The 11,096-nt window shown below is 33.7% G+C and overlaps 2 protein-coding genes across 3 annotated transcripts in view; both read right to left on the reverse strand.

Moving 5' to 3' along the window:
• LOC135196219 (uncharacterized) overlaps positions 1-3,869 on the reverse strand; it is a 5,510-nt gene extending 1,641 nt beyond the window's left edge. The window contains exons 1-2 of the mRNA XM_064222863.1: positions 3,514-3,869; positions 3,178-3,336 (exon numbers count right to left, since the gene is read on the reverse strand). Of these exons, the coding sequence (XP_064078933.1) occupies positions 3,178-3,336; positions 3,514-3,709 (355 nt within the window). The 5' untranslated portion in view covers positions 3,710-3,869. The remainder of the gene's footprint in view (positions 1-3,177; positions 3,337-3,513) is intronic.
• Positions 3,870-7,951: 4,082 nt separating this feature from the next.
• LOC135196226 (uncharacterized) lies at positions 7,952-9,032 on the reverse strand. 2 transcript variants are annotated; one of them, XM_064222876.1, is made up of 2 exons: positions 8,851-9,032; positions 7,952-8,698 (listed from the first exon to the last, which is right to left on the reverse strand). In XM_064222876.1, the coding sequence occupies exons 1-2, from the start codon at positions 8,974-8,976 to the stop codon at positions 8,222-8,224; spliced, it is 603 nt and encodes a 200-aa protein (XP_064078946.1). In that variant the 5' UTR covers positions 8,977-9,032; the 3' UTR covers positions 7,952-8,221. The 2 variants fall into 2 exon arrangements, with proteins under 2 accessions (XP_064078946.1, XP_064078953.1); XM_064222883.1 differs by having other exon boundaries at positions 7,952-8,695; positions 8,851-9,031.
• Positions 9,033-11,096: the final 2,064 nt, after the last annotated feature.

Raw genomic sequence — 11,096 nt, forward strand, 5'->3', positions numbered from 1 at the left:
TGCTATTGTTTAAGATGAGGTTGCTTACTGAAACAGTCATAATAATAGAATGATATCGTTCTGCAAAATCTTTGATTTTGTTTAACTATATTAACCAGAGTTCTAAAAATATCTTTTTTCATTTTAGTAAATAAGGTTTTATACCTTTTACCTGTATGTTGAATATTCTTAAACGATCAGCACTGTTGGATAATTAACTCGTGTAGGAGAACCACGTAAGATCACGTACAGTTACGCAGACACTCACACACACCACACTCACACACACACACACACATAAACACACACACACACACACACACACATACACACATATATATATATATATATATATATATATATATATATATATATATATATATATATATATATATACATATATATACATATATATATTCTATTGTTTGTATATATGTATGTATGTATATATATATATATATATATATATATATATATATATATATATATATATATATATATAGTATATATATATATATATATATATATATATATATACACATACATACATACAAACAATAGAAACACACACTTACACATAATAAGGAATAGGTAGACCAATTGTTTCGAGGTTGTAACATTCGCCCGGCATTTAAAAAAATAAATGCAATTTCTTAAAATAAACACATACTCTCAAAATACAAATAGAATTAAATAGAAAACATCAAAACTAAATATCGAGAACTTAAAAATTGAACAATACTGTTTCATCCATGAAGAAGCAGTCAGGAGGGGAAGACTAGGCAATAAACACAGTTAAAAAACAAACTAACTCGTGTGACCGGTCATATTACAGAGCAATAGTTTTTTCTCTTCTGGTATATGACGTTTCAGTTGTGGTAAGCTGCATATCAGTGCACCGACTGGCTACTGGAGAAAAAAAAAATCAATACTCAAAGGATGGCCGTTTTGACGGGAATGCTTGCCAATGGCTGTATATGCATATTTATGTGACCTGTTATTTTAAAAAAGTGTATTGACTTTATGGATGCCTGATGATGGGAATGTTACAGCCTCGAAATTAGTCGGTATTAAAATTTTTTACTCCAGTAACGGTCTATACCTATTCCTTATTCGACTCCGCTTTCCTCGGAATTCTTCTGTTTATATATATATATATATATATATATATATATATATATATATATATATATATATATATATATATATATATATATAGATATATATATATATATATATATATACATATATATATATATACTATATATATATATATATATATATTTATTTATATATATACTATACATATAAACATATATATATATATATATATATATATATATATATATATATATATATATATATATATATATATATAAAAGGTACAAAGCCACGAGGAAAGTGAAACTCAGGGTCCTTTACTTAGCAGACTGACCGACATGAGAACATGATTTGTACAAGGAAGGGTCGTATAAATAACAGATATGGATTAAAAAGGAAATAAGTACCTAGGAACCAACACACCTGGAGAATTTGTAACCTTCGCAAACAAAACATGGGTACAGTTGAAGAGGTTTACATAAAGATTAAGTTCAATTGCTCAGAAACAGGGACAAGACATGTAAGGACTATACCAGGCGGCAAACTGACCACATTCAATTTTTTTGGTAAACAAAAACTTTTTTTTCGCAAGATAAACTTATTCACAAAACACATATTAAACATACATGTACAAAAGAAAATATCTATAAGGCAAACATTTGTTTTATTTAAGTCTGCGATTGTATCTTTGAGGTCATTCTTAAACAAAACCTGTACTGTTCGTGGCTTCTACCTTTATTTTATATTTAAGAAAGATAAGTTCAATTGCTCAGAAAACAGGGGACAAGACATGTAAGGACTATACAGGGCGGCAAACTGACCACATTCAAATTTTTTGGTAAACAAAAACTTTTTTTTTTTCGCAAGATAAACTTATTCACAAAACACATATTAAACATACATGTACAAAAGAAAATATCTATAAGGCAACTCATTTGTATTTAAGTCTTCGCATTGTATCTTGGAGGTCATTCTTAAACATGTTACTGTTCCTTCGTGGCTTCTTTACCTTTCATTTATATATCATATTGTAATACATAAGTATATATACATACCTTTACTTATATATAATTATATATATATATACTAATATATATATAATAATAGATTATATATCAATATAAGAATGAATGAAGTTTTGTGTATGAGTATCTTTGAGGTCATTCTTAAACATTTACTGTCCATCGTGGCTTCTACCTTTATTTATATATATATAGTATTATATATATATATATATATATATATATATATATATATATATATATATATATATTATATGAATGTGTGTATGTGTATTTATGTAAAAAGCCCATCATGTTTAAGTATTTAGTGTTGAAAGCGATAGCTACTGCAGTAGCATTCAGTTTACATAGTTTTCAATGTCTAATAACTGCATCTTCAAGGCTACTGCATTCTGCCGGTAACTCGCCGACGATTTTCATTCTTTGGACAGGAAATCAATTGCAAACTAGTGTAATGTTCCTCTTCGATAAATGACGAACATCGGCGAATTCCTGGCAGAATGCAGCAACCTTGTAAAAGCAGTTATTAGGATACAGAATATGTCATATAAAATAAACAGCTGATGCACCATCACTTTCAACACCATTTATTTATTTGTTATCATTGTTTGAACCATATCTAAAACGTGTTATGCCTTTTTAATCTGAATAGATAATGTTTGGTTTTAAACTAGATAACAAATAAAGAAGTGATGACACAACAATGAATAATAAGTTACCTAATCAGACTGAGCTCATTTTTTGAGACGAGATAAATGAGGAAACTAGTCTGAAACTTGCTAGAAATCTGCGCTGCTTATATTGCAGGATACAGCTTTGGGAAGGTAAGGTTATACTCACATACAGTAGTTCGCAAGGAATTAAGACGAGTACAATGAATATTCAAATACAACATCTATGGGCATTCTAAGGCATAAAAAACAGCTCATAGTAAGTGTGTAAAAAGTCCAGCGATACTCCATCGTTTATGTGAACCTCACACACTAATGCAAATTGAAAGATTGAAAGTAATAACAAGTGGTTGTCGGTAAACTGTTCCGACAAACCCTGAGTGCATCTCGTATGGTGTACTCACACATCTTGAAGAAGTATGTGGAGCTTTCGTTTTTGTACGGCACAAGTGTCATGGGTCCTTCGTCAGCAATTCGGCATTCAGTCAACCCATTCCCCAAGGAAACAATTGACCAGGCCTTGCATCCATCACCATAGGTGAAGCAAGCTGATCGGCAGCTGCCTGAGGAACAAATGAGCATCAGGACATTTCTGTTGTGAACGATGGATATAATTAGATAAGCTTACCATACTTATGAACTTTCTGTGTAATGTCTAACTTACTGTAATAGCTTACCTTTATAAAAAACATACCACCCCAGTCATTAATAAAAGTACACATATTCCATGAGGTGCTTACAATTATTCAGTCCTGGGAGAATAACCTTTGCGCTTCCTCGGTCAAAGGTCATGTTTGGTGCCATGAAGAAATCAAACAGAGGAGATTCAATGATATACACAGATCTTTCTGCTCCTTGTGTAAGGCTTGATGATAGAATGGTCATGAACAGAAACGCGGTGGTTGACACTAGTAACAAGTGTATCCTCCGAGTCATCGTTGCTTGAGCAGCAGTGAAATTTTCTACATCAATGGTGACTAGGTTGTAATCTCTGTTAATGAAAAAACGGTAATATTAATACATTTCCTGTACAAGTATTCAAGTAGTTCACTCTGCGGAACAGTCAGTAACAATTATTTAAAAGCAGAGAAGTGTGGACCTATGCAAAATGTTCAATGCCTGTGTCCTCACTGGAGGAACTTAAAAACACAACAGTCAAGGTTATCTTCAAAGGCAAGAGTAAAGAAGATTACAGAAACATTTTCTGAACAACCTGATAACAAGAGGAGCGGCAATTAAAAACTATTTTTTTTTTTTTTTTTTTTTTTTTGCAAATTTTAAATAACTGATTTTGAGAGTGATCACTAATCTAGCTATCCTGTCCACTGACAATGAAATAAATTATTCCTTACCAAACTTTGTCCTCTGTATAGAAATGAGCATTTAGGATTCAATCCTAAGATTGAACATTATTTAGAGGATATATTCTGATCATTAGCGTAAGTAATAAAACTTTAAGGCCAGGTACAAGTAGGGCCACCGTGGTATCCCATAAACAGGGATACTATAAGACATAAATACAGAGAAATGACGACAATAGAGGAATTATATAATAAATTACCCACTCAATGACACTCACTCTCATACTGTGTGTGGTAGGTCATGTGTAATCTTATCAAGCCCTGATGTCTTTTTATTCTTAATATCTAGACTGTCTCCTTAATTCGTGAGATCTATTTGTTCGTTAACCTTTTTATGTTTGTATGCTTATATAGAGAACATATTTTCCATTAAAGGTCTTGCCCACCTCCCTTTTATTTTTGTTACATGCTTTCTTCTGACTTTCACTCTTTTCTCAACCGACCTATCTGCTATTCTGTGTACTGGTTCTTGTCTATTCAGCATTATAGTCAGCTGGATATCAGATAGACTTGAATATTTCACTAAACCTCAATTTTCCTCAAATCAGTTAGCTAAAGGAATAATATTTATGTCAGTGTATTTAATTTAGTTGTATTTCATTTTTTGCAACGAACATTTTTAGCTATATGGCTTTGAAATGTGTCATAGGTATTATATCGGATCTTGCCTGATGATAGATAACTTTGATTGTAGGCATTTAGCAGGGAGAAATGATGATGCTTTACGTTTGTGTCAAAGTATTATGGTTTTACTTCCAAATCAGAGGATGTAGTACAATGAACCCACAAAGGTATTTGTCATATAAAACCACGCTAGATAAGCATTATATTTATTAATGACATTTTTCCGCCAATTAACTCATTTCAGTTCACACAATTCTTGAGGATTATAACTAGAAAATGTAAATGAAAAAAAAAATCCCAAAATCCATAACAATTCTTTGTTTACTTAATCTTCATCTTCGACAGTTGCTCGCGTGCCTAGTGGTCTTACTGTCGATGTAAAAATCAATTTTTTTCTGGGTTAAGTGATTGATGCGTGTTCATGGAGTCATTTAAAAAAAGAGCTCATGAAGACACCAAGTAAATTGACTTTATTAAGAACAACACATTGAAGCCCAGTTTTTTTTTTTTTTTTTTTTTTTTTTTGCGAATATTTTCACAGTCACTGAGGATCAAATTCTAGATCAGTATCTGTTTCACAAACGTTACGTTACGTGACGCTAACAAATTTTTAGGCAAAGCGAAAATGCTGTAAGTTTTTTGACACCACGAATCATTTTCCCTTGAACATCAATATTATAGTACAACACGATAATAACAATAGGTTGCCATGTCTTGATGATAACATTGCAAAAGGGCAGATGTCGGTGGGAATTGGTGTGTATATTTAAAAAATTATTTGTCGTTTCAAGCGTCATCTTATCGGGTTTTGTTTCAGTTAATTAGATTCTAAGAATAATTGTTTTCTAGGAAAAAACTGTTTTTTGAAACTTTCAACAGAGCTTCTATAGTCGATTCATTTAAGGTAGATTCTTGCGCCTACGAGACGTTTGTTTGGCGGCCTCTGATTGGCTGGTAGCGGGAGGCAGACTGCTCGCTCAGTGGGTCATATTTTCGTTTGTAGCTTAGAAAACTAGCAATATGTTTACATTTCTTCATTTATCTCACGTTTTACAAAAGATAGGAAAGTTTTGGTCATACCAAAGGATTCAGTATTAAATGTACAATTAATGAATCTTTCCCTGAAATCAATAAGTTAAAATACAAAGGAATTACAATGAGTAGAAGTGAAGGGAGAAACATTTCATTCTTTATACCTGTTTTTATTCATCATCGGATTTTGCATAATTCACGAGATCAAGATAAAATGAAATCTTGTGTTTTCAAACAATAAAATCACCCTGAATACGGTGGTGCTTTCAGATTTTAGATGCGTGTAATATGTAAAGAGAAAATTAAGAATATGTCTTATTATGTTGCATCCGTGCTTGACTCGGTTTGACAGTAGTGCCGAGGGACGCAAGATATCGAGGGGCTGGTCCTCTCAGCTAGAGCTGTTGGCGTGTTGGCAGTTGCCAATTGGCGATATGAGAAGTTTGCAGTTTCGAGACTGTATTTACCGAATTATTATGTCATTACTTTCTATAAATAAATGCATAGAATTCCCATTATGACTTTCGAACATTTTTACTAAAATATTATATATGTCCGTATTTCTGGACACATCTGATAAAAGAAAAGTAAATAATCAGATGGATGCATCTGGGTGTTGGCTTCAATTTAGTCTAAGTGAGAAATGTACATGCTTTATGAGGCTCACTGATAAATAACAGAACTTGTTTCTCTGGCCAATAACATCAAAAGCTTATGGTTTTCATATGTTCACTCAATAAACAAAAGTACAAATGTTTATTTCTTACCATAAAAATTTGTTGACGATGTAACGAATATAATATACTGTCTTTTTCAGAATTGCTTGAGTTACTCTTACACCAGAATGTTTATCTCCTTTATATACATGTTACACTTGACAACATGTCTACAACAATGTTTAGGAAAATTTGCTTAGTTTTCTCCTGAGGTAGTTGATTATTTTTGAATCACTTAATTCATACCTGAGTTAGAATAGCTCCCGTAACCGTTCCCCCACCCTGCATAATTGTATATATACATATATATATATTATATATATAGTACATGTAGGATAATGAGACTAATCAGAAGACTGTTATATCATCATCTTTTTATACAAATAAAATGGAAATTCGTGCAGATATATTATGTCATAAACAAAAGAAAGTCATACATTGGTATGTCATTAGGCTATCGATATGAACAAAAAGAAATTAAAATTTTACAAATTTTCTTACGTCATCATTATTTAAAAAAATAAATAAAGGAAAATCATACATATATACATAGTCATGTCATTACCTATTGGAACAAAACGAATGGGAAATTATAAAGATACATTGATATCCCCTTTTCTATTAAAACCAAATAAAAAGAATTTAGGAACAGATATGTACATTGTTATGCCATTAAATATTAAAAAAAAAGGAAACTCATATAGATATACTGTAGTTATGAAATTGCCTATCTAAAAAATGGAAAACTATAGAAACACTGTTAGGTCTTCAACTTTAAAAAAAAAATAATGGAAAATCATTGATATATATCATCACTGTCAATGTCATCCTCCCTAATATCAATATCATCACTGTCAGTTTCGTCATCTCCAATGTCAGTAACAAAACTTTCAAACATATGCTCTCTAGCAACATCTTTCCTCCTATAATCATCTTCTAATTTCTTAACGTGGTGAAAACATTTCTTCCAGTCTTCTGTTGTAACTTTGTCTATCGCCAGTCTCGTAAGCTGCTCAACACTTTTCAAAGATTGATTTGCATTAGAGTTATTTTTTCTGATATCCCCCTTTATTTGAGCCCATATAAGTTCTATGGGGTTAAACTGACAATAATATGGTGGCAGTCTGAGCACATCATGACCATTTGCACGGGCTATCTCATCTATCACATACCTCTGTTTTTCTTTGTGACACTTGGCAATCTGCAGCAATTTTGGCTTTGTTGCTGATGGGTCGTGGGTGACGTTATTAGAAGAAAGCCACTCTATGACTTCACTTTTTCTGTTGCTGGTTGGCACTTTATTTTCTATTTTGCTATGGTAGGGAGCATTGTCCATTATGATTAGAGATCTATCTTCTATATTAGCGGCCATAGTTTGTCCTTCCTTTTCAAAACCACTTTAAAAAAACCTTTCATGGTCCATTGGGAATCATGGGGTAGTCCCCTTTGGCACCATTTTTTGACCTAAACAACAATAGCGCATCTTTGACAAACCCCTTCTCACTCCCCGCGTGCACCACAATAAATCTTGACCCCTTACAGTCTTAAGTTTGGGTCCTATTTCGCCTTCACCCGTTGTCCAACACTGACGTACACATTCATTTTGGTTTATCCAAGTTTCATCCAGGAATACTTCAGGTTTACGTTCAGTTGGACTACAATTCCTATTCTTTTCAATTAACCGTAGGTATTCAGTTCTAGCTGCCACTATATCATCACGTTCCATTAAAATTGCTCTTCCACTCGTCTCTTTTTTTGTACCGGAATCCAAGCCCTCTCACAATTTTCCATAACGTTGTTCTTCCACCATTAAACTTTACCGGGTCTTCCTTCACTTTTTCCAGTAGGGCATCTAACGTTGGGAGCTCTCCTCTCTCGTAAAAAGACAAAATCTCCTTCCGAATACACTCATTTTCAAAACTATCCACCTTGTCCTTCACTCGGATCCTCTTCCTGGGATATACAGGTGAAGCGAAGGGGACGTTACCACACTCAGATGACTGTCGCTTGATTTTTTTCACTGTGTTGGTTGGCACTCCTGTAGCTTTGGCGGTCTTCTCAAATACTTCATTTCCTGAGTCTGCTCCCCACTGTGAGCTGAAGTAACGATGAACATTCATTATAATGTTGCGAGCTTGACTTGCAAATCTGGAAACGGTGCGACGAATGGTGCTGTCATCTCGAGACATCTGCTTGAAAAGAAAAAAGAAATCTTGCTTAGTTCGTTGCTGTTTATTGCTCCACTGAGATTATTATTTCATATCACTCAATTAAGTCTCTGATATCTCTTTCGTTTGAAAATATATTCATATAAGAAAATTAGAAACAATATGTTGAAACCAACCTCATTAAAACTAAGGATGAGCTGAAGAGGGCGAAGTAGGTCCGTAGATTTCAAATTCATTCCTAGACTGAATTTCCCGCCCGCCCGCGGCCAGCCTACACCTCCAACGATACCAGATGCATCCATCTGATTATTTACTTTTTTTATCAGATATGTCCAGAAATACGGACATATATGATATTTGAGTAAAAATGTTCGAAAGTCATAATCAGAAATACGGACATATATGATATTTGAGTAAAAATGTTCGAAAGTCATAATAGGAATTCTATGAATTTATTTATAGAAAATGTAATGACATAATAATTCGGTGAATACATAGCCTCGAAACTGCAAACTTCTCATATCGCCAATTGGCAACTGCCAACACGCAACGGCTCTAGCTGAGAGGACCAGACCCAACGATGTGTCTCGGCACTATTGTCAAACCGAGTCAAGCACGAATGCAACATAATAAGACATATTCTTCATTTTCTCTTTACATATTACACGCATCTAAAATCTGAAAGCACCACCGTATTCAGGGTGATTTTATTGTTTAATAACACAAGATTTTATTTTATCTTGATCTCATGAATTATGCAAAATCCGATGATGAATAAAAACAGGTATAAAGAATGAAATGTTTCTCCCTTCACTTCTACTCGTAATTCCTTTGTATTTTAACTTATTGATTTCAGGAAAAGATTATTTCATTGTACATTTAATACCGAATCCTTTGGTATGACCAAAACTTTCCTATCTTTTGTAAAACGTGAGATAAATGAAGAAATGTAAACATATTGCTAGTTTTCTAAGCTACAAACGAAAATATGACCCACTGAGCGAGCAGCCTGCCTCCCGCTACCAGCCAATCAGAGGCCGCCAAGAATCTACCTTAAATGAATCGACTAGGGCCGAAATGATATTTTCAGCTCATTAGCTTAGATTAACTAAGAGAAATAGAAAGGAGAAATTAACGAAATTGTTCTGAACTTGCTTTTTTAGTGAGGAACCTAAAAGGATTTTTCGTAATCCTGTTTCCTTGGGATCCACCTTCAAACTATTAGGATTCGATACTTCTTTCAGAGTAGTTCTCATTAGCCTTTGCGTTTCTTTTATAGAGAAGTGGATGCTAAAATAATAAGCGCCTCAGTGACGTCATCGGTAAGGTCTTGGCCTGCCACCTCGGTGGCCGCGAGTTCGATTCTCGGGAATTCCACTGAGGGGCTAGAGATGTGTATTTCTGGTGATAGAAGTTCACTTTCGACGTGGTTCGGTAGTCACGTAAAGCCGTTCGTGCCGTTGCTGAATAATCACTGGTTCCGTGAAACGTAAAAACACCATGCAAACAAAGAAACAAGAAAGCTCTCAAGAATGAGAACTTTTTGTATTTCCTAAATATTGTCTTGAAGGGATTCATGGATTTTAATCATTTTTATCTCATTTTACAAACCAACTTTACTCCGTAGGGAGGTAGTGCCGCCAGTTCACCTTTTCGGTGCAATGTAGGCATTACTTGAAGTTCCTTGTAGCGTCTCTTCGACCCCTAGCTGCAAGTCTTTCATTCCTTTTATTGTACCTCCGTTGGGCCGGTGGTTAAAAGGGGCCTGTGGGCCGGTCTACAGTAAAAAAAAAATTAGAAAAAAAAAAAAAATAAATAAAGAATAAATATGAAAAATAAAAAAAGTTAGAAAGAAAACTTAAAAATCTGAAGAATAAGGGAACAAAGAGAATAGAATTGGATAAAAAAAACTTAGAAAGAGAGAGAGAGAGAGAGAGAGAGAGAGGCAGGACATGAATATCATCGCCAGCACACCTAAATGCAGCCATTGCAAGAGAGTAATCTTGAATTGTCCCTATAAATGGTTGTTCCGATAATTTTATCAACATTTTCTGTAAGCTATCGTCCATTAACCATCAGCCAGTATACAATATGCCATCTTTTCCATTTCATTATTGCTAACTGGTTGGGCAACACAGTCAGAATTCTATTATTATACAGACACATAAATATATAATAAAGATTAATACAATAAAAAAAACACTGTTCAGTAGGGAAACTGTAATAATAGAAACTCAACACATGATAACATTCTATTGTTATGTCGAATATATGATCAAGCCGCTCAACAAAGTGCCGTATTGCAAAGTTCTTTTGCTTTCAAAGCTTCTGGCTATACTGCTAGCGAAAGGTTACATACATCACACAAGCAGTAAGACGCTACTCAATCGTATTCCTAGTATGTTATTTTCTCGTGGCTATT

The sequence above is a fragment of the Macrobrachium nipponense genome, chromosome 23 (genome assembly GCF_015104395.2).
Source record: "Macrobrachium nipponense isolate FS-2020 chromosome 23, ASM1510439v2, whole genome shotgun sequence".
In the NCBI taxonomy this organism is placed as follows: Eukaryota; Metazoa; Arthropoda; class Malacostraca; order Decapoda; family Palaemonidae; genus Macrobrachium; species Macrobrachium nipponense.

Bases quoted from the DNA above. Each gene is read 5' to 3' on its own strand.
- LOC135196226 (XM_064222876.1), bottom strand. From the start codon at position 8,976: ATGGATGCATCTGGTATCGTTGGAGGTGTAGGCTGGCCGCGGGCGGGC. The intron at 8,699-8,850 runs GTTGGTTTCAAC...TTTCTTTTCAAG, and splicing joins TCATCCTTAGTTTTAATGAG to CAGATGTCTCGAGATGACAG.